The 24,092-nt window shown below is 42.4% G+C and overlaps 1 protein-coding gene across 2 annotated transcripts in view; it reads right to left on the bottom strand.

Moving 5' to 3' along the window:
• Positions 1–268: 268 nt before the first annotated feature.
• tbc1d8b (TBC1 domain family member 8B) overlaps positions 269–24,092 on the bottom strand; it is a 33,088-nt gene continuing 9,264 nt past the window's right edge. The window contains exons 4-21 of one of the 2 annotated variants that reach the window (XM_042498612.2): positions 17,031–17,256; positions 15,562–15,802; positions 14,061–14,268; positions 13,775–13,942; positions 12,984–13,145; positions 12,550–12,700; positions 12,132–12,346; positions 10,512–10,629; positions 10,137–10,422; positions 9,914–10,043; positions 9,736–9,834; positions 8,927–8,995; positions 8,567–8,807; positions 7,140–7,205; positions 4,587–4,679; positions 4,376–4,423; positions 4,171–4,268; positions 269–3,490 (exon numbers count right to left, since the gene is read on the bottom strand). In XM_042498612.2, the coding sequence (XP_042354546.1) occupies positions 3,056–3,490; positions 4,171–4,268; positions 4,376–4,423; positions 4,587–4,679; positions 7,140–7,205; positions 8,567–8,807; positions 8,927–8,995; positions 9,736–9,834; positions 9,914–10,043; positions 10,137–10,422; positions 10,512–10,629; positions 12,132–12,346; positions 12,550–12,700; positions 12,984–13,145; positions 13,775–13,942; positions 14,061–14,268; positions 15,562–15,802; positions 17,031–17,256 (3,054 nt within the window). In that variant the 3' untranslated portion in view covers positions 269–3,055. The remainder of the gene's footprint in view (positions 3,491–4,170; positions 4,269–4,375; positions 4,424–4,586; positions 4,680–7,139; positions 7,206–8,566; positions 8,808–8,926; positions 8,996–9,735; positions 9,835–9,913; positions 10,044–10,136; positions 10,423–10,511; positions 10,630–12,131; positions 12,347–12,549; positions 12,701–12,983; positions 13,146–13,774; positions 13,943–14,060; positions 14,269–15,561; positions 15,803–17,030; positions 17,257–24,092) is intronic. The other variant, XM_042498613.2, reaches the window with a different exon arrangement.

The following is a 24,092-nucleotide window of genomic DNA, read 5'->3' as shown; positions in this document are numbered from 1 at the left end:
AGAAAATTTGACTTTTGATCCTCTCACAAGAAGTGTTATGTCAGTGTGATTATCATGTCTATATTTATGTTACAATACAATCCTACATAACAATTTTAATATTACATACATATAGACAAATACATGACTTACTGATAGATAGCTCAAACAGACGGAGGCTTGAGTCCACTAATACACAAATAAACAAGATGTCAAAAGTCACACTGTAATTCATGTCGGTGTGTGGATCTCCAGTGATTAAGTAACACACAGAATGACCCAAACATCATTATTGATAGAATCATCACTCTTTATTCTGATACCTTTGTATGGAAATAAAAAAAATCATGATCAAGCAAGTAAACAGAAAGATCTGCACTTCACATATTTTGCAAAACAAGCTTTCAATCAAAGGCTACAGACCTTTAAAGCTGTAGACTACACTTGCACATATAAAGACTTGATTAGTCATAGAGAAATGCAGGAGCTGGAGCGTTATCCATGCCTACTGTTTACACTCTGATGCTTAATATGAAAGCATGCCGGGGGTCGTGGTGGTGGGGGGCAGTGACGATTTTCAACCGTCTGATTTCCCTTCATCATCTCCTTTCATTTATTTCCCATAAGTGGAAACCACAAACTATTTTGGACTAAAAAAATTAAATCATCTTAAGTGCTGTTTTCCAAAAGCTATGCCTAAAGAAACAGTAAGGAAATTATTGAGCATCAGGTTTGTTTTGTCTTTGCCACTGTTCTACAAATGAATTTTTGAGTACAAACTTTTTTTCAATGATTTCTAATTTCTAAGATATTATCAAATAATCAGAAACAGATGAAGCAATAAAATAAAATGAAGAACTCTGATCTCTTGCAAGATTTTTAAGAGAAGGGATTTGCAGCATTTATAATTTCTTTAAGTCTGGGAGGTGTTACAAATGCAGCATTAAACTGCTTGGGAACAGTCGCACTGAAATATTCAGACCATGGTCAGAGATGCTGAAATAATTGCTGAGCTTTATGGCTTTACGTGTTCAACTGATGTCACTGATCACACTCTACTTCAAGGAGTGACAAAATATCAAAGATAAACGGGTTGTAATTGGGATTTTTCTTTACATTAGTCATGTAAACAGTGATAGATTTCTCTTTTCAGTTCCAAAAAATTATGGATGTTTGCAAAATTTTTCAATGAGTATGTACAACTCACTTTAACAATCTTAACCCAAGAATTACATAATGTATTACATTTCAGATTGGTCCTAAAATCTTAAGTGAAAAAATAATAACAAAGCATTCCCAGCATATGACAAAATAATGCAAATATAGCACATGGAAAATTGCACTTGCACTTAAAGAGCTTCTAAAACACTTTTTCCCAAGACAGGCAGATATAAAGCTCTGCGAATTCTTGAAATTTGGCCCCTAGAGAGACAAGCTGCAGCTAAAGCGGTCACAACCTTTTTGGAATCCAACGCCTTTGAGATCTGGCCGAGATACAGGCGATATCTACAACGTGTGAATCTCAAACAACTGTGCAAATGATTCACTGAGATCGAGGCAAAAAAAAAAAAAAAAGAGGCAGAAAATGCAGATAAAAAGCAACTGAAATACTGTAAGCCAGATCTGGCTCTCTGTAGCGAGCAGTAATAATTGCTGTTTCCTTGAAGGCAAGCATAATGTGGCAAATCCTGTAACTATGCTACACATGCTCTATATTTTAACGTTACAGACATTTGTAAGCTATGTGTAACTCAGTCGTATATACTTTATATATCCCAGGTCGAAAAAATATCCCTTTTCTCCCTTTTATTTTACACAAATTGCACCCTGAGATTTGATAAAATGTCCCTCAAAAGGTTTGTCCACAACAGTCCACTAGCTCATATCTTACATCAATACAAGCCTCATAAATACAATAATCAAACGACTATTGAACTGATCCTTATGTACAAAAAAATGCTGCACTTACACTAGAGCATAACATCCTACATATACAGTAAGACGAACGTAAGCAAACAGTACATCGACCAGTCGCACTCTGAGGATCACACAGCACATGTTCAGAAGCGGATACAGGAGATTTCCCTGCAGCAGCACTGTGGAATTCAAACTATTTTACCTTTACAGACAGCTTACAGTATGACATAACTTGAAGTCATGCTATAATATTGTTACAGCGTGTGCTGCTGTTGGAGGAACGAGACGGACGAGTGTGGCAGTGCAGCATCCTCTCTTGTGTATTATTGCACATGTGTAATACCATAATTGAATCGTTCACGTTCTCGATAAAAATGCATCTGACATCCTTATTCAGATAAATCTCTGAATTCAATTTATGGCTTCCTGGGACAACACTGTCCTTACTGACATTGTACTACTATATTCTGTGCCTCTTCAACTGGAAAGCTGGTGTTTCTCACAACAAGTCGACAGGATTACACTAACGTTGCTTAAGAACACTGAATTCACAACCTATAGCTTGTTTCACTACCTAACGCAGTGGCGAGTAATCTGAGAGAGAGAATATATCAAGATATCCAGAGGAAGAATGTTCCTGTGGACTCTCAGTCACCTTGTCACAAGTTGTTTTTTATGGACATGACCTCAGAGTGAGGGACAAACTCTACGTCAGGGGACTTTACAGAAATGTCCCTTATATGGTACAAAACTATACTGTATGTCATCCACGGCATATGGGAAAAAAATATTTTAAATTAAACTTAAAATCTGAAGAATCTGAGGCTACATGAGAGAATAAATGTCATCACAGAGGTTGAAAATGCATAATCAGATTTGAGAAACGACAGCCTACAGTATGCCTGCGACGAGGCCAGTGTCTTAAAGATGTGCCTTATTCATTTCATCAGCCATCGCTGTCAAACATCCAGGCCACGCACACACATTGCACTCCAGGTTTTAAAATCTGAGGTCTCCTCTTCATTTATGATACCACTCAAGCAGTAATCTTATTGTGTGCCTCGCCCAAAAACCTGCCCTATCCGAATGGAGAAAGGAAATTAATGGTGACTTCTGGGTTTGATTCAGAAGCAGAATATTAATTCAGTTATGTATCCTTTCACTTATTCATCTTTAGCTTCAGCTGGGCAACCCTAGCTTGTCCCAGTTTAGTTTGCACGTCGACGGGCCTTTCGAAGAAGCTGACTATGGTCGGCTCGTTGAGCAGAGAAGCCAGAACCTGCTCGAATGAAAAGGACCACTCCATCTCTGTAAGGTCGGGCCCCGCATCCTGACTGTTGTTGGGGCTGGAGGTGTCGGAGCTCTCCGGGGTGGCAGACGCTTCTTCTGGTGAAGATTCGGCAGCGGCGCCAGCGTTGGTGTTAGCAGGCTCTGTGGGCTCTGGCGGGCTGCTCGGCTCCTGCAGCCTCCGCCCCACCTCCTCCATTCTCAGCAGAAGGCTGGTCACGTGGGCCACGGCTCGGTACAGAGACTCCTCCTCTGGATCGCCATGGAAGATGTTGTACAGGGTCTTCGAGAACTGGATGAACTGAGACTGAGATAAAAAAAAAAAAAAGAATTACCACCTTGCGGTTGTATTCATCAGCAAACAAGTCAAGTTGCTGTTACAGTTTACATCTTTCCCCTGGCAGCAGAGAAGATCTCTACAATCAGCACAGCTTCAAGGCGGACCCCAAAGATTAGTATCACCAAATCAGTGCCTGAACAAATTCTGTTCCTATGATATAATGCAGAGTAATGGCCAAAAAATGTTTTTGCAAAACATTATAATACCACTGAGAAGTTGACATTTGAGCTTTTGGATTTAAAATGTCATCACTTAAGCATTTCGTCCTGTCAGACATTTGTGTGAATTTCTGTCAGAATTAGCGTATGAATTCTTGAGTGATGTCACAGTGACCTTGACTTTTGACCACTAAATTCTAATAAGTTTATCATTGAGTCCAAGTGGACTTTTATGTAAAATTTGAAGAAATGCCCTCAGGCATTCTTAAGATATCGTGTTCACCTGAATGGGACAGACTGACAACCCAAAAACGAAATGCATCCGGCCACAGCTATTGCTGGCGCAGAGGTATTAGAAAAGCATGTGTTCTGTTTCATCAGACGTATGGTTTCATAGTAAAAATATGTTGATTAAATATAAGTTAAATCCTTTTTTGCCACCTCAGGAAGAAAATGTTCTCTTCAGTCAATAAATATGGAGTAAATTACCTGATTGATTCGGGGCAGGTCCTTGATGGTTTCCTCTTTTTTAAGTATTTCATTTTGCCACTGTTTCAGGTAAGCCTGGAGGTCCACTTTTCCTCTTCCTGAAAATTTTACACAAAAACTGTAAACTATCACATAAAGTTAAGACATTAACAGTTTTGTCTTGTAACCATGGAGTGTTTGTGATCAACACTGATGAAGTGCTAACCTCTTTCAGGGCTTTTCCTTATCACACCATCTTCTGGTAGATCGAATGCTGAAACATAAAAGCAATGTGTGAACAAACTGTATAGAGAAATGCTTCAAGAAAATTCAAGGCATTCAGTAAAGCATCGAGACAGACTTCAGACAGAATTTAGGAGGAAAAGGTAAAAGTGGAAATTGAATTTTAAAGGAGAAGGAAGAGTAAAGAGGCTAACCAGTGAGTCTACGCAAGTGAGAGGAGTCTTCAGTCACTGGAATAAAGTGCTGGATTCTTTGTTCCTTTAAGTGCAAAGGACTACCTGTGAAAGCTAGAAGATACCGACTGTGAGTGCACTGAGAGGAAAGATGAAGACACAGAGGTGAAAGGATGAAAGAATTTGATCAAAGAAAACACAGATATCCATTAACACCTACGTCAGGTTATTAGATACAATCTAATGTAACCCCATTGAAGAGTCCTGGAATAGAGAGTGTTTTTGTAAAGCTTACTTCATCCACTCCAAGGTCGTGTTGAAGATTATACTGCAGTTAATGGTGGTGGTGTACTGGACGGCGTTATATGCTGTATTAAATGTGTTATAATGAATTTTAGGGGGATTAACTGATTGTAAACATTCATATCAAAATGCTGTTGTGCATTTGCCATCTAGTGCCATTAGCTTATTTACTATATGACGTGAATGCTGCTGTCACACTAAACGTCCCGTAGAGACCGCTCAAACTTTAAATCTTTGTATGGAAAACAAAACTCTGAAGGTGGGTACAACCCTAATAAATAAATTGTTGGGAATAAAATAACACATTCCCTTGCCAGATACTTCCTGCCTGTATCATTTTAATTTCTAATTCTGCTATTATCTGCGGCATTCTGCACTTATGCACTCCAACCCCCACCCATGACTGTGTGTGTGTTCATGCATGTGTGTCAGTTTGCATTGCCGGATTACACAATAACCCACACAAACAGTGTCATTATATTTGCCCGATAGCTTCGAGCTGCACAGGCGGCTCAGCCAGACGACGGCCATGTTGTTAGTTTCTCGGTGTCTTTTTTTACAGATACTCAGGATTCAAACAGAATGAACCTAAATGAGTGTGTTTACATGGGCACAAAAAGCCCGTTTATGAGGCTAAACCCTATTAAGATCAGGTGGCTAAAATGCGTTTTGTTGCAGACACGTCCACAGCTGTACATTGCTGAGCCAGCCTGCTTGTCCAAACTACGGGTGTGCCAAGTGATATCTAATATTTGTAATATCTATGGATAAGTACCACAAACAATACCTCTTCAAAAATTGGAACTATCTGTTTAACATTTTTAATATTCCTTTCTATAGCTATAAGGTTAAAGGTACAACAAGACCTTTTGTTGTCCTGACAACCAATCCCGACAAAGATGATGTCAGTGTCTAGCCCCTTCTCTTTGATTGAAGCTGGTGAGTGAATACAGCTGCTGCACTTTAATGTTTGGACTGAAAAACCTGCAGACTCTCAGCTCTAAATAGCACATGATTTCATTTCCTTGATCAATGGAGTGTTTGGCCGGGTTCCACAGCTTGGAGCTGTCCCACTGTGAAATCAGCAAGCATATGAGGTCACAGTGGTTTACTTTTTTCTGTAAGTGCACAACTCTGCCAACTTTGCTTGAGGGAAAAAGCCACAATGAGTGAAACTGGGTTGTCAAAAATGATGATGTGCATCATAAGAAAATGAAAACAAACAAAATAAGTAGTGTATGTAAAAGTTGTCTTGTGACGGCAGCTGTGGTGACATAAAAGGTGTTGATTTGGTCCAACAGCACTCTTTTACTTTCACACAAGAAGCAAACAACAAATGGTTCACTTTCTTACAGCCATACGGAAATAACAGCCTCAAGCCTACTGTGCATAGAAAAAATCAACACAAAGTGCTGCCCCACTTATCAGACAGCGTTTGCAGCTATCACACCCCCCTGTGCTCAGACACTTGTAGTGATGTCACAGGTGACGATTAAAGAGCGTCACGGTTCAGAACTGGGGACCTGTCCTTGGTGCTGAAGCAATGTGCTCTCTCCGTGAGACAAAACAAGCTCTGCTGCTTGATGTTTACAGGCCTGGCACATCCCAAACGGTGACTCAGTGCTCTTCTGCTGCTAAGCTGTCAGTTGTAATTTGAGCACTTCGTCCTCATCACAGATCCTCTTTGTGGAGAAACTAGCCCGCTGCAAAATGCCCTTACAGCTCCTTACGGCCATCGTTTCCATGGCAAAGTTCTCTCGCCCAACATAGCCTATTCTTACCCCAGCCTTCAAGCACGCACTGCCACATCATGCAGACAAGAGACACATATTCAGGGACGGTTTCTACCCCGAGGCAATGTGCTCACTCGACAAACGCTGGGTAGCGGGCTGGATTATTGAAATGACAACTCATACATTTTCATGCACCGCAGACCAAAGACTGATGTCTATCTGACCTTGTGTTCTACTTGAAACTGCTGCTGCTGCTGCTGTCTGTTACTGTTGTGTTACCGCTGTCACGTTAGGTCAAATTTAGAGACTGTAAAGGATCCAGTCTGAAAACATTTGCTGCACTTGAACTTTGAACCTGCAGGAGTGCATCATCAGTGTAGATATGTTGTAGAGAGAAGTGAGTCAGAGGCTGAAGCTTAAAGGTACACTAACGCAAATCTATTTTGTAGTTAGACACAAACTGATGTGACGTTAACCATTTTTTTAATTTGTCATTTAGATTTATTGTTCTTGGCTTTGTCAGTTGTTCATCACTCACCTGGTGGCAGGTGCAGCTTGAAGAGGAATTTCAGCTTGTTTGTGAACGATCCACTGTATAAAGTATCTGTGGGAGAAGCAGTTAGAAATTACAACAGATCTGAAATAAAAATATAATTTGGGAGCGCATTCATTTTATACATACCTTCAACTAAGGGACTCTTACTAAAAAGAAATCACATCAGATTCTTCCAAAGAGGTGAATGGTGTTACCCAAATCATGATTAAAGCATATCAGGCTAGTAACATAAAAATAATTTCAGCATACAAAAAAAGAAGAAGATTTGCATAATGTGTGGAAGATACATCATTCAAAAACTTGCGAACCTGGAGGAAATTCTCATGGACGAATCTGACTTGTTTCTTTATTAGGCCATTCTCATGTTTGTTAAAAATGTCAGAAAATAATTGTATTTTGGGAAATGGTATGTAAGGAGCTAAAGCTAGTATATAAGTTCCCTAACAGTTGTTTGGTGCTTTATCTATGTAAATTCTCTGAAGAAAATGTTATTTTCGGTGACAGTGTACGCTATGCTACAATCGACTGTAGTGTAAAAAGGTGCTGAGCGTCTTTTTTGCGCCGAGCACTGCACATTAAGTGTGTGCTGGTTTTTTTGTGTAAACTCTGCAGCCTCTTTTCACTGTCACTTCCACTTTTTACCCAGCCGTCCAATCACAGTGGAGGATCGCGACCTTTCTCACTATCTATTTCGCCTTCTCTTTACATAGAGCAAGGGCCAGAGGAAAAAGGCCCACATTTTTACTTCCACAGCTATTCCGTATCATAGCAGCCAGATGCCACCAATGCGTCAACAGAGAACAGTTATTTAATATGATTCAAAACGGTGTCATTTATGAACAACTTTATGCCTATTAATAGCTTAACAATGAAGTTTATTTACAAAACACTACAATAAAATAAATAAATAATAAATAAAAAACAAAAAAATGGCGGAAATATCACACATCACACTGTTGAGCCACCCTTAATCTCCACAGGGGATATTCTACCACTGCAACACCCCTGCCAGCAACTTCTCCTCTCTCTGAGGGTCTCATGTACCCAGAAGGATCTCCATTTCCCAGTGTTCACTGCACCATTTGGGAACAGCATCTCACTCTTATTGAGTGTCACAATAAGTGCCCTCCCCCTGTCCATATTAATGCAGGTTTTAAAAGGTACAGATCAGTGAATTTACTTCACAGCCAAACAGCTGTGGAGCTATGGGGTTTGGTGGTTGCTTATCTACAAAAATAATAGATAAAAAAAAATAAATAAATAAAAAGATGCAGCAGAGTGCAAAAAGCGCTCTAATCACAGCAGGCTTGAACAAAATGCAATGCGGTGCGCCTCAGGTTTCGCAGCCTGCCAAATGCGCTCTGTTTGATCAAGGCCTTAGTTAAGATCAGAGGGGTGATTGAACTCACCCAGCGCACAGCAGAACTCTTTAAAGTTGACAAGGCCGTCCTGGTTCTCGTCTATCAGGCGGAAGACCCAGAGGGAGAGCGTGCTCTTGGTGTTGCAGAAAGCCCAGGGCTCCAGCAGGGAGAAAAGCATGCTGAACTGCTGGAAACCCAACTGGTACTGCTCCAAATAGGCCAGGCTGGGGTCATGATGGAGCAGAGCCGGACTGTTCATTGTCCAGTAGCAGGAGAGGAAATGCTGCCTCTGAAAACAGACGACAAAGAAAATTCTAACATATCTATATCTGTCTGTCTTTTTGTATTATGACTGTCGACATTAATGCATGATGACACAGAAGATACGGTCTCATTTCTTTGACTCACTTTGAACAAGTTATAAAGCTCGTCAAGATGTGAGGCACTGAGTCGCACTTCTTGGGACACCACCCGAATCTGAAAAACAGATGTTAGTTCATTCTTACCACAGGTTTCTCACACATTTTGAGACAAAATTTCAAAACTTTTCCACGAATTTTCAAGAACCCATAACAACTATTCGAACATAATTTCAGCTCACTGGCAAACATGAAGGGAGGGGCAGAATGCAGGGAGAAAATGTAGAAACGTATGTAAACTGAAAGTCACACCGACGCATTATGTCCTTGCAGGTGAATTTTCTTTCTGTTGCCATTTAGGCATCACAATGTATTACCTGCTTGCAAAACGAACTGCTATTCTAAATGTTTTGGCAGTCAGACTCTGAGTCAGTTCCCTGTAGGTGTTATACACCTGTATACAGTCTGGTTTATATTGTACTGTTATATTGTGCATTATATTAACTACTGGCACTTTATTCTTATCCCGGTTCTTTGGCTTCTGGTGCGCTTGCCTGAATGTACAATACATTGTGGATGCTGCTATGTGTGTTTTTGTGCGTGTATTTGTTTTGTAGTCTTAACAAGCTGCTCTTAACTGTTTGCCCTTTGTAGGTTTAATAAAGTTTTTTGAATTGGATTTAATATTAGAGCTACTTTACATCAACAGCTACGGGAAATAAATTTGCCTTTATGTGACATCATGTGGAAGATTATCCATAACTTTTCCAGGCTTGTAAAACATGATTGTGAAATTCCATGACTTTTCCAGGTTTCCCATGACTGTGGGAGCCTTATGTAAACTCAATGGCCACTTACCACATTTTGTTTGGTTGTGTCCTCCAGCGTCTGAATGACATGCAGTTTGTTTCTTTTCCGTGAACTCTCGACTTCCTCTGAACGGATATTTCCATATTTCTAAAACAAAGCACAATAACTGAAATTAATCACAACGACAACATCACTAAATAAAACAGACATGATAAAAACGCAGTACCTCGTAGGCCTCTCGGATCAGCTCGCTGATATCAACGCTGAAGTGAGATGTTTTGTCGTTATTGCCCACTGAAGCTTGCTGCACTGTTGGAGGCAGAGGACTGTCTTTGTTTGTCACACTGTCAAAGAATCTGAAATAACACCATCAGAGAAAGAGACAGTCATTTAACACAGCAGTGATGTTTAAAATACACCAATACTGCTTTGTTTGGATTCCCACAGACTTGTTGAGGATGGTGACAGCCTCTGCGTCGTCATGGCAGCTGATCAGAGCCTCCATGTTGTAGTCGAGCACTGCCAGGCCGAGCTGCAGGATGGCCTTAATGCCGTCGTAGAAAAAACAGTCCACCACGTTCACAGCGCTCTCTATGGGCAAGACACTGATGAAGAGCGTGAGGAACCAGGACAAGGACACAGAAGAGAAGAAACTCAGATCCGTCATGTGCTCCACCAGCTGGGGCAGGTTTTCTCGAATCAGATCTTCGAACACCGCCTGGTCCACCAGAGCACCTTAAGAAAGATCGACAACATTTCAGACCGGAATTCTAAAGTCACAAAATTACCAGCATGAACAGCATGAGAACTGCTTCCATTCTCACCAATAATTCGCCGGTTGAAGTAATCCGGCAGCATCCTCTCACAGACGGCCACTAAGAGCCAGAAAGCTTCCTCTTCTTTTGCGTAGAGCAGGAGAACGGAGGTGAGAATGTTCATGGCCTGAACAGGAGAAAGGATTTTTTAAAAACAGGCTACTTCAGAATAAGGGTTATTGTGTGAGGATGGCCAGTATAAAGGAAGGTGTGCCAAAAAGGTACGTTTTTACAGATGATGTGCGGGGAACCCTTTTTCACCGTCTTTACAGAGCATCAGTGCCTTTTTAAAAATGTTTCAATGGTTTTAGATCACATTGTGGCCTTTTCTGAGCACCACAGCCTGCCTTTTTTCAAAGTACTTGGCTTTTTTTTATTTAATCAGCTCTGCTTTTCAGAGTTGCTGCACTCCTCAATATCATGAAATGACCACTCACAGTGAAGAACACAAAGGTTTAAACTGTAAGGGTTCACATTTTATGTTGAAGTCTGTACCATGACCTCATCACCTTACTTGTCAGTGTTAAAGAGCAAAAACAAACAGATAATCTCACATCAATTACAAAAACTACAAATTAAGAAATAAAGAATGATTCTGAGTGCAAACTGACTGGGCTAGAGAGCAATGATACTGCGCTGTATAAGCTATCGTCAGTGCAACATGGCTCTGACAGTGGCTAACATCTATGCATGCATGTTTGAATGTAGTGCTCTTTATTTCAGCATGTTTTTACATTTATTTTTTGCTGTTGCAATGGTTTTTTTGCTATTGCAATAGAGCAAAAGTCCACGACTGATTGAATTGCTGCCGCTTCCTTTCTTGAATTGAAAGCCCTCAAGCATACACACTCCAGCTATACAACAGGTTCTGACCTAGTCTATTTTTTATGTTTTATGAATCGTGGAGAAAGTATTCTAAAAGCCATAGATTACTCCACTCTAAAGTATCTTGTTACACATTACATTTGACATTTTTTCTGCTTTGTCACATACCAATCAGAAAATATACAAAAAAAATCTAAATACATAAAAACTTGACCATTTCTGATCGACCTTTACATTGCTGTTCTTAAACAAAGTCAAGGTAATGTTATTGAACTCGTGAGAATCTCAGATTGACTGTGGAAATTTATTGCTCAAAAAAGTCACTCCCAGCCAGATTTTTCAGTTCGTCTGACATGCATTTCCAGATTTATATATCTATTTAGGTATTTATTACTGCTCACTTCAAGTTATCCAGTTTCAAATAAAGTCAAAGATTGCTTATTTACGACACTTTAAGTTTTTTTTGTTGGGGGTTTTAAGGATGGAGGGATAGCAGCCAGTTAATTGGTTTTCAGCTTTTATATGCTCCAAACTATCATTACTATAACTGTCTTTCTAAAATCCACTATCCATTGACCTCTAGAATGGACACTTCCTGGTATTTCTGTCCTTCCTTTTACGCATTTTGTGTTTTCATAGCTATTATAAATTTTTCTGTGATAACAAACTTCTGGCTACATACAGTAATTGGCTAACGACTGTTTGCATATTTACTCAAACACTTAAAGAGCTCCTGAGTGTTTTTTTTTATTATCAGTGTCAATCAGGGCTCTTTTGCTTGTTAAAAACAAGAAATCAAAGTACCTGGCAGTAGCCAATTTTCGGGTTCCTGGATGCGTAGGCAGTAAGGACTCTGCGTAGAGCTGAGATTCCAGTGTCACTCTGAAAGGCAGGGTGCTCTGGCAGAGAGCGGTGCAAGTCTCTCTCGATCTCGTCTGTAGCCAAAGTGCTTGTGCCCAGAGACTGTTCCACCAGATCAGTGTAATAGCCGGGGTGAGTGGCCATGTCGTTCACAGCTCCTATGGAGCCAGAACCACAGTCAGTCCAAAAAACAGATGCTGCTCGGATCCCACACCAACCATGCTTCACTTAATAATTTATGTTGATGAGCACTTGAGCACTTAACACTTGCAATCATGCAAGACTTCGTTAGCAAACCTCTGACACTGCATAACACCTACTGCACATATCATGGCGAGACTGGTGTCTGCTGTATAAATACCTGAGAAAAGCATCCACAGCTCTCCTCTCAAGGCCTCGGGAACGCCACGAACGATCAAGTCTCGTGTCTTCCTGGTGAAGAACATACTCGTGCCACGTCCATACTCGGAGAAATGTATGTTCCAAGACTGTTCCTTCATCTTTTCTTTAAGCTGTCAAACGCACACATCTCTGTGTTATCGTGCACACTCTGCAACACTGTTTAAAACTGGCTGTATTTCTAAACAGATGCATGCTTCATTTTTATTCATGGCCACCTCTGAATTGATTAAACACCCACCAAGACACCCTCATCCTGCAGAGCATAACAAGGTTCTGGTGCATCACAATTCATCAGCCCTCATCAAGGTAATGGAGTCAGATTTTGTAGGCGACTGTGATGGCTTTCCACAAAGTGCTGCTTATGTTTCATTTGAGCCAAACTCTGATATTTACCATTTTGGGGTCGAGGTTTTCAACGTCCTGCGGGTGGAAAACAGTCATGAGAGCCTCCGTGCTTACAGCCTTGCTGCTGTCTTTCTGTCCCACCATCAGCGTGACGTCCTCTGGGTTGTCCTCAAAGTGGTTGATGAGTGACTGGCACTCGCCTCTTATGGCCTTGGAAATAAATACACATTGTTTTTCATTGTATCATTGTAAGAAAGCAAACTGTGTATCAAGAGTAAAATGGCATAAATAAAACAGCAGTTAAAGAAAAAGTTTTAGCGGCATATTGCGATGAGGATGGCAGGCTGCAATCATCTGAAACTTCTCCCAGTCAGGATTCCTTTAGTGTTCATTGTTCAGTAGGTTTTTTAACAAGGAGCTGAAGTATCTACAGAGGTCTCTTCCACTCCAAAATTACAGACCATGTGATTAACACTGCTAAAACATGGAAAAAAGCAGTTTCATAATATAAAAATGTGGGTTTTTTCCAAAGCTTTCATCACGGAGGCACTTCCAACTATGGTGCCCGACACAAAAATGCAAATGGCCCTATCTAAAGCCAGTGTTTGGTTTGTCCATACTGCATTCTGGGCTACTGTAGAAACATGCCGTTGCAACATGACGATCTCCAGAGGAGGACACGCTCCATATGTAGACATAAATGGCTCATTCTAGGCTAAAAAACACGTCGATTCTTATTTTCAGGTGACTACACATGAAAGAAAACTTATTAAAAGATATTCAATTTCTGCCAATACATCCCCCTAAATCCTACACACTGGGCATGTAAAACATGTTACCTCTGTTGACGCAGAGTGCTGAGGGCTGGGACTAATCCCACACCTGCTCCGGATTGTGTTGGCAAGCCGCTGGTAGTCCCGCACCTCAGAGAAACGCAGCGCCCTCTTGCCACGCACATACACGGTTAAAGCTCTGCTGCTGGAGTCTGGCTTCTCCACATTAACAACCTGGAGGAAGTTGGCAGACCAGATGGACACTTTTGAAGTTTTGTGCTATTCATCATTTTGCAGGGTGCTATTTGAAATGTCACTGGCAGTGTTTTCAATCAATCCAGTTTCACTTTACCTCTCGCATCGGAATGATGGTGTGGCACTGGCTTCCATCTTGGCTGGCGAAACACAGGTAGTTCTCAGACAGACAGATCTTGCCAAGTGTGTTAAAATGGCTGAAGGGAACCCAAAGGAAGCTCTCATGCACCTCTAACAGATTTTCCTCTCTGGGAAGCCTGAAAAACGTCCGGAACTGCTCACTCTTTGCATGAGCTTCTAGGCCTCTGTGGGGGAAGGAAAGCAGAAAATGTCATGAGCAGGACATCATGTTGAAGTTTTCTAAGAACATCCTTTCAGCAGCTTACACACACTCTCTCTCTCTCTCTCTCTCTCTCTCTCTCCTGCTCTCACTCACACACACACACGCACTAGTTTCACCATAACCTATTTTTCATGCTCCTGACTGTCAGCTTCCACATCAGTCTTTTAGGCACTGGCATATTAGGTAGATCAGGTGGATTATTTTCTACAAGGTTAGTTCCTGAATTGTCCTGTGGTATCATTACAACCATTATTGAAGGGACCCATTGCGACATTTTCGGGTTCATACTTGTATGTGAGGTTCCTAAATGAACATGTTTACATGCTGTAATAGACAAAAACACTTTACTTTCCTCGTACTGGCTGTGCTGGAATACCTATGTTCACCCTCGGTCTGAAATACTACGTTTTAGCGGCTGTCTCTTTAAGTCCAGCTCCAGAAAAAAGCCCAGCCTGCACTGAATGGTTAGCGTTTCTGGGTGTTCTACATCTCTATGTCTTTGCACACTCACTGAAGCCTTGAAGATACTTACTACCGTGATTATTACATTTTGCAGAAGCGTTCACCCACTAACATCTGGCTTTGTAATGCAATGGAAATGTGTCCAATCAGTACTGACACCTGGGTCAAATGACTCTGCGGTAGTTAAACATCAATTGAAATTAGTCTGCACAGAGTTTTAAAGAGAGACTGAAGAAGTTAGAGATATATAAAGAAAAGTTGCCACTGTATCGTTTTTACACACCTCTGTGTACACAGCTCTGCTCTACTGGCGATGGGAGAGCAGCCTATTTTGAGCAGGTTTAACTGAGTTTGAAAAACCTGCATGATTATGTTAATTTTGATGGGAAAGGTCTGTATGATGTCACACTGTTGCCACACTAGGAGGTTTTTGCTCACAGGGATTACTTCTACATATGTTTACCTCATTATTTGAAACTTTGGCCACATTTAACATGAACATCCTTTAAGATACGCAATACAAAAAAGCATCACCGGTCTCCTTTAAGTAATAGCATTAGGAATTTAAATTACCGGTAGTCAAAATGGTCAAAGTAAACAATAACAGTACGTTGATTTCAAAATATCTGTTCCTGGTGTTGTCATGTATGACCTACCTGCCGCTCCAGGCAAACTAACACAAACACAAATGCTTTGTGACTCAAGTCAGACAATGTTTACTCTGGTTCCTCATGTTGGCAGCCAGCACTAACAGGATCACTTAAAGCTGTGCAGTGCAGCAGACAGACTGTACCTCTTGGTAATTTGCAGGGGGTCGGCGAGTGCTGGCTCTCTTTGGAAGGCCTCTTTATCAAAAAGGCGTTTGATGGCGTAGTCAGCCAGCTTTTCCATGATAATAAATGTTTCGTTAAGGTGCAGCAGCATTGAGAAGTAGTGGTCCTCCCCGTGAGCCAGGACATGGATGCTCTCAGTCAGGATAACGTTGGAGGTTTTCTCCAGCCTCCAGACCTCATCCCAGGAGATGATCAGTTTCACTGTTGAGTCATCACAATACATGAAAATTAAATCAGTGATTAAGATTCACAGCTGCAAGGACACTAATACTGAACAAATGGAAAAATTATTGTTTTGTAATACTGTTTTCTTTTTGTACAACGTCCAGTTTCTCAGTCATTTAAATATATTAATATGCACTGCAGAAACAACATACTTCAAGATGCCATTATCAAGAAATGCTCTCACCAAAAATTTTCATAGCATTATTGTAAAAAAAATCTTAAAATGTCACTTTGTGTCATTAAAATCTGTTATCCATTATCGACTTTTCAAATCTGCCTCTCTGATGAAGTCTGCTTTAATGGCTTTTTCATAATTATGAAACCTTTAATTACCTGGAGCTACTTTTAAAGCCAACTAGGAGCTGCCAAAGTCATTGTTTTCAACAATCAAAATTAGCAAGACAAATGGCAACTCGTGTTAAAGTAGAATGCAATTCTGTCAGCCAGCAGGTACAATCTGCTGCAGAAAGAGAGGTTTGATTTACAGAACAAAGGAGGTGTGTCAACTGTTACACAACCGAAACAGGAAGAGGATGCTGTTTTTGTTTTGACTGGTAGCTAGCGGGAGCTGTCACCATCTCCAAAAGAGTACAAATATAAGTTCTGTGCAGTTACTATCCCCCTTAGTGGGGATGGTAGATGTTAGAACGACCAAAGTAACCTTGGAAAACAGAATGCAGTGTGTCCTGTATTGTTTGTGGTTGCAAGGCTCTGAGGAAAATGGAAAGCGATCTAGTTGTCTTTGCAAAAGCAGCACAAACAATAATACAATTTAGAAATACTAGGATAGGGCTGGGTGATACATAGAGAATCAAATATTGCAATATTTGTGAGGAAATACCTCAATATCAATACTGCAACAATATTGTTGGGTTAACTTTTCTAGCTTTTAGAAAATACACAGTAAGATTTTTGATAAACACTAATTAATGATGTGGATATCATAATAAAGTCGATAAAGGCAATAATAGAACAGGAAGAACTGTGAGGTAAGTCCAGAAAATGACATCACTTTACTGTAATGCAGCCTTTAAAGCAGGGAATATACAGCAGTTTAGATACTCACCATACTTAGTCTCATATCATGATATTAATTTAATATCTATAAAAAGTGATAAACTATAAAATTAAAATAACCAAACAAAATATAACTATAAAAAGTTGTGTGTTTCTTCTTTAATAAATGGCATAGAAAATATCTCACCCTCAGCTCCCAGCAGGTATGAATAGAAGCACAGGAAGTTGGTGCTGAGGTAGAGCCAGCCCTGGCAGGGCACTTTGCCTTTCCAGTAGCTGCATGAGTAGTACGTGACCAGCTTTTCCTCGGGTGGCAGCTCAAACCACTTCTCAAACCTCAAGAGCGCTTCTCTGAACTTTTCAGGATCGTCTTCCAGCACCAGGGATGTCTTTCCTTCCTCTGCAATAAGACCCTAACATATCAAACATCCAGGGATTAGCGCAGACAGAGGGGGACAACAGGACATCATCGTTTTTTTTAAAACTGCTCAAATAAATATCTTTGTGTCAGCTGTGGAAAATGACTGTCTAATCTGAAAGGTGTTGCTCTTGGTAATGAACCCACACTTAATTATTCACTAAGTGGCCAAAAGAATGACACCACTCATCAGGTTTGAGGAATTCACAGTAATAAGAGATTAATGTTTTACAATAATTACATTATCATTTATGGTATTTTATAGAATTAAAATTAAAGCCCTGCTAAGAGATTAATGTAACCTGCCTCAGCTCTAACTGCTAATGGTAAAAGACTGGGAGATACAGATATTTATTTCATCAGTGCATTAATCACCTTGTGGACCAGTAGTCAGAAGTTTAGGTCGCTACAGGAGAAAGGGTGTATTAGCAAAATGCAATGAGTGACCGAGTAAGGAACCTCACACACATCAAAGGCACGTTTTTAAGTGTGTTGTATTGTATTAAATAAGAAATGCAGTTGTAGAAAAAAATAAATGACATAAAAACAATTTTAGCTTTCAGCTCTTCAGACATGAAGTATCAACCACAGTCCTCAATAAATCAGTCTTTTTTTCCTTAAATAAATCACAGTCCCTGTGTAAATTCCAGTTCTCTGTTTTTTTTTTTTTTTTTGGGGATGGCTCGCCACAACTACTGAGGTCCCGTTCTACCTTTACAGACACAGGAAGAATCCCCAGTAGAAGATGTCTTGCAGATCAACACAGGAATCCATACAAGGGAACGGAAAGAAAAAAAAGACCCGGCCTATAAAGGCCAAAAACAGGGTTACTGTGTTATTCCCATAAACAAAATATACTTTTAAATTTAAATAAATACATATAAACACACAATTTTGTGCATATACTTTGTAACACAGCTTCTTAATAATTACTTTAACCACTTTTTACTGTAAACTCAATGAACTGAATACATTTCTCAGTATTAACATGAAGCAAACCAGCTGAACATCTCTTTCCCTCTTTTATCTTTTTTTTCCTACTGCCACTCACTTAAAAAAACACAGAATGAGGGCAAATGTAAACAAAACACTGTAATATAAAACATTTTTTAACCACCACATTCATGGAAATAATGCCTCATTGATCCATATTAACATTAGCAGAAGCAACACATTTCACTCGATTTATCAGACTAACTTCAGTAAAAGTTACTCACCAGAGGCTCACAGTTCATGTACACACACACACTCCAGGCACAGGGCACAATACACGGCTCTCATCAGTCCAGGATCCCGCTTTTTAAGAGACAGGGACATGGGAGTTCAGTAACGTGTAACCTCTACAATTTTAGCAATGGACGTGGCTAACGACTGGAGTTAGCGCCGAATGCTAATCAACACAACTCACGTTCTCCTCCGCTTCTGTTGTGAAACACACGGTCCGTCATCTACCACGGCAACAAGGAAGGCTCACTCTCTGCTCTGACAATAAAAGTAACTTAAACTTAAAATATCTGGCCCTCTCAGACAAAAATCGGCATAGTCCGCAACAGGAGATTAGCACACCGCTACCTCGGAGACGATCCGACAGAGAGAGAGAAAAAACCGGAAACGCCCAGGCACGTACGCCCTGGTGGTGTCTGATTGGTTACACTATCACGCGAACTCCTCATGTCACCCGAATCTTTTACACTTCCAGAAAGGCACATTCACCACACTTAAAATGAAATAAAATACTCTTTTAAAAACAGATACATGAACTTGTGTGTATTGATCTTTTTAATCTATTTATTAACATATTTATGATTTTTAACCATAAATCCTATTTATTCATTTTATGCAAGACTGTAACTTATCTGTCACAGGAAAAAATATGAATTTATTAATTTATTGGTTTAATTAATCAACTGGTGAACTGGACTGTTAATAAGGCCTGGTAACCTGGGTTACACCCTCCCTCCTAAAGGTGTGTATGTCCCATTACACCCATATGACTACGAAGTGGCCTTGGGGATCTTTGAGGAGTATCTGCATAGCCATGGTTCTGGAGGGCATCGGCAAAGGCAAGGTTGAGGCCTTGGAAGAGTGACTGGACTATAGACAGCAAGGGATTTCCCAATTGACCATACTGCAGTCGTTCAGGCTGTTCTCTGTGCCTCTGGGAACGTCTGGGAACACTGCTGTCACTCTCACTCTCTCCCATAATGACTGGAGAGGTTCTTCTCCCAGGCATCCCAACTGCTGTTCCTTCATTGGTTCTGTCCACTGAAACGTCCTCACAAGGTTTGTGGACAAAGCATCCTTCATCCTTGCTGCTGTCACTGAATGACAGGTTTGAGAAAACAGGAAGACTTCCATCCATGACGTTTGGTTCTGGGGCAGACTCCGACATGCTCAGCTGGACAGGTAAGGTCTCATCCTCTTCCCTTGAAACATCAGGGGGGGTGTCCTGGGATTTCCCAAACAGAGCTCTCCTCACTTTGGGGTCATCAATTTCTCTGCGCTCTGAGATGACCTCAGCTTTCGGATCCACAACTGCTGAGCTTCCTTCCATCCAGAACTGCTTTGATCTGTTAGAGCTTGGCTCATTTGCATCCCCGAAGCCGGAGGTTCCTCTGATTTAGATGAAATGACCTCCACGGGTATCCACTGTCATGGTTCCTCCTTCAGGTGCACATCCTTCCCTCTGTCCTGTTTCTCCATGCTCAGTGTCCTCTTTTTCCTACCAGGTCGACAGGAGCAGGAAGTCTACCAACTGAAGTCTGGATTGGTTGTTTTGTCTCTCCAAGGTGTCTCTCCCTTGCAGGTGTTCGCTCTGGCAGGGTCAAAGTCGTGTCTCGATGAAGTCAGTGTCCAGTGTCTCTCCAGGTAAGTAGTAATGGTAGTCAATGTCTTCTGACTCTGAATTGTCATCTCCACCTCAGACTCCGCCAGACTTCCATTCTTGACTGTCTCCTTGTTCTAGGTCTGCTGATGGCCTGCTTGGAGGTTGCTCAGGCTCAGCAACAGGTAAGAATCCCACCACGGCAGCAGAAGGTCACGGTGTAAGGTGCGGTGTCCTTCCTTTCCCTCTGGCTTGACAGTATACACAGGTAGGTCGCCAGCACGCTTTGACCACCACGTGCACGTCTGGTTCCCATTTGTCGGCCAACTTGTGTTTCCCTCTTATCCGAACGCTCCTGACAAGGACACGATCTCCTGTCTCCAGAGTGGACTCAACGACTCTCCTGTCAAACTGCCGTTGCTTGCATCAGCTGTCTTTGAGGCGTTCTCCATGGCAACTCGGTAGCTTTCCCCTAGGCGGCCCTTTAAATCATGCACATACTGGGAATGTGACTTGGGTTCACAGCTGGAGGGTAGACCGAATGCCAAATCAACTGGAAGCCGTGGTTGTCTGCCAAACATTAGTTCGTGGGGGCTGAACTGTCACGTCATTCCGCTGCGTGCAGTTATATCGCTGCGTACCAGAGGCTTGACAAATTCTTTCCAATGGGATTTGTCCTTGTTTTCGAGAGTGCCCAACATCTGGAGGAGGGTCCTATTGAATCGCTCCACTGGATTCCCTCTGGGGTGATAAGGGGTAGTCCTGACCTTCTGGATGCCAGCGATGGGACACAGTTCTTTTATGGTACGAGATTGAAATCTGGACCCTGGTCACTCAGAAGTTTTTCTGGAAACCCATAATGCACCAGGAAGTTTTCCCACAAGCACTTAGCCACTGTCGGGCTTTTTGGTTCCGATGTTGGTATCGCTACTGCATATTTAGTGAAATGGTCCGTCAGCACCAATATATCCTTTGTGTTGCTCGGTCAGGCTCCACCGACAGGAAGTCCATGCAGACTAGCTCCAAGGGCCTGCTGGCCTTGATATACACAGAGGGCTGCCCTTTTCGGCTGGAGTCTTCACGCAGCGTTCACACACCTTGATCTTCTGTTTCATACAGGCGGACATTCTAGGCCAATAGAAGCGTGACCTCACGAGGTCGAGGGTCCGCTCTATGCCTAGATGACCTAGATCATCATGTAGGCCTTTCAGTGCTGTGGCTCTGAGTTCAGTTGGTAGAACCAGCTGGTGCGTGACTTCGTCCATGTTCTTGCCGTGCTCTGTATAACACTCCACCTTTCAGCTCTAGACGCCCATTCTCTGAGCCACAAAACAAGATCTGGAAATTGTGTCTCAGGGCAGGTGAGGGGCATGTCTCCAGACTCCTTGTGCTCAATGACCACTCTGAGATCAGGATCGGTAGCTGCTTTGCTCCCATCTCCTCTTCAGTCCAATGACCAATGACAGGGAGTCCATGGTTATCCTCCTGCTGGAAACCACTGGGCAGAGCATCGGAATGGACGGCGAGGGACTCAACAAGTGTGACTGGTGGACATGTGGAGTTTTGTGAGACCACTCAACATCATGCTTCTCACATATGGCTTTCGCATCTGGAAGAACAACATTTGGAGTCTCCTGCTCCTCCAGGTAATGTAGAGTGAACTGTTTAATCCTCTCACGCTCTTTCCTCGACACAGCATCATCCTGAGCTCTCCATGTGGTCGACGAGAAAGTCCGCCTGCATCCTGATTCTGATTCCCTGCTCTATACTGGAGCTTGAAGTTGTATGTCGACAGAGCTGACAACCACCTGTAGCTCGTGGCGTCCAACTTCGCGGAAGTCAGGATGTAAGTTAAGGGTTACTGTCAGTAACAACAGTGAAGTCGGTACCATATAAGTAATCACTAAACTTAGCTGTGACCGCCCACTTTAGTGCAAGGAACTCCAATTTATGAGCAGGTATTTCGCCTCACTTTTACGTCAGCCCTCTGCTCGCGAAAAGCTATAGCCCTCATCTGTCCGTCTTGTTCTTGGTATAGCGCCGCACCAAGCCCTGTCGTGCTGCGTCAGTGTGAAGGAGAGTGCAGGAGGCTGGGGTTCGCAAATCCCAAGACAGGTGCGGTGGTGAGCTTGTCAATGATCTCTTGAACGCTCTCTGACATTCTGGAGTCCACCTCTTCCCAAAGGACTCTTTTGGATGGAAGTACAGGTGAGTTTTCCCTTTTCCTTGACTGTGTTTCCTGAGAGGTGGGTACCCGGCTGTGAGGTCATTTAGGGGGTTTGATGATCTTTGAGTAGTTCCTCGTCAAACCGTCCGGTAGTACCCCGAGAAACCCAGGAAGGAGCGCAGCTGTTTGAGGTTCTCTGGTACTGGCCAGGTCTTTAACGCCTCAATCTTCTGTGGGTCTGTCTGACTCCATGCTCGGACACAATAATATGGCCAAGGTACTTAACGAGGTTTGGAAAAACTTACATTTTTCAGATGACAACTTCAAACCGCTCTTTAAGTCGGTTGAGGACCTGCAGTAATCTTGACTCATGTTGCTCCAGGGTATCAGAGAAGACTATGACATCGTCGATGAAACCAAGCGCTTCCTTGCGGTTGAGATCGCCCACACATCTCTCCATCAATCGCTGAAAAGTACTTGGCGCGTTGGTAACCCCCCTGGGGCATTCTATTGAATTCCCAAAGCCCAGTGGGCACACGACATGATCTTCTGTTTATCAGCCTCTTCCATTTCGACTTGGTAATAGCCCCATTTTAAATCAAGGACTGAGAACCATTTGAGCCAGTCAAAAAGAGAACACTTCCTCCAAGTTTGGCAGAGCGTATGCATCTCTTATGGTCTGGGAGTTGAGTTTCGGAAGTCGATGCACAACCTCACAGAACCATCTTTCTTCCGCATAACAATGGGAGATGCAAAGGGGACTCAGACTCGTATGACACCAGAATCTAGCAGCTCTTGAAGATGTTTCTTGACTGCATCAACATCATGTGGATGGATAGGTCTGGGTCGGTGTTTGAAAGGGGTGTTGTCACTCAAGTTGATGTGATGCTTACCTTGCTTGGTATGACCAAAGTCCATGTCGCTGAGAGAAGACTTCAGGCATGCTATTGAGCAGCCTGGTGATTCGCTCTTTTCCACTCTGGTGGTAAGGGGACTCCCCCAAAATCGAACTCCATCCTCTTGGTTTCAGGAGTGGTTGAATCGGCTGGGGCTCCTTCCCCCATCACCTGTCGAACAGCATGAATCTCAGCCAACACGGTCCTTGGAGGGATGGTGATGTCGTGTTGGGTCTCATTCCTCAGCAGGATTGACATTGAGCAAGGGCGCTTGACAGGTAAGGTGCACAGGGGAGCTAGCCACCAGCAGTCCGCCAGGAAGAGACGACACAGGCGCTGCTCCACAACAACCCACTTATCCTTGTGAGCACCACTCATGTGAACCTGCCCTTCCACAGTGGCCAGTGCTGCCCGTCTGGCTGCACCACTTGGCGGGTGTTGTTTCCTGCTTGATCAGCCCCAGAGCTCCAGTACTTGCCTGCTTTTTTCCATTCAGAGGATTTTCAAAACCACTCTGTAGCCAGGAAAAAGATGACTGAGGGCAACAATCGTGCTCTTCAACATAGCTGGAGTAAAGGACATCTAATGAGTTGGTGCCAATGAGGATTTGAGGCACACTGCTCACATCAGGAACAACCAACACCAATGTAGGGACTTCAGTCTCCTTGCCCAAAAACTCCTCTGGAAACATCAGGTTGAGTTCTACTGCCAAGGTAGGCACAGCCCTCCATTGGCTCCCTCTACTTGCAGCTCTACATCCAAAAGATCATCCAAGGATTTCAAGGAATGATGGGAGAGGTGGGTCTGGAAAAATGACAGCGGGATGGTGGTCACCTGAGACCCCTGTGATCTAGCAGGCAGTTAGCTTCATGGCCTTCAATGATGACTTGAGCAGTGCACTTTGTTCCAACCAGCCTGGGCGGTAGTATGGTGGAGGAGGTGTT

Source organism: Plectropomus leopardus, chromosome 15 (genome assembly GCF_026936395.1).
Source record: "Plectropomus leopardus strain MGB_pleo_1.0 chromosome 15, ASM2693639v1, whole genome shotgun sequence".
NCBI lineage: Eukaryota > Metazoa > Chordata > Actinopteri > Perciformes > Serranidae > Plectropomus > Plectropomus leopardus.
The sequence above is the reverse complement of the archived record's forward strand: the minus strand, read 5'-3'. Positions and strand labels throughout refer to the sequence as shown.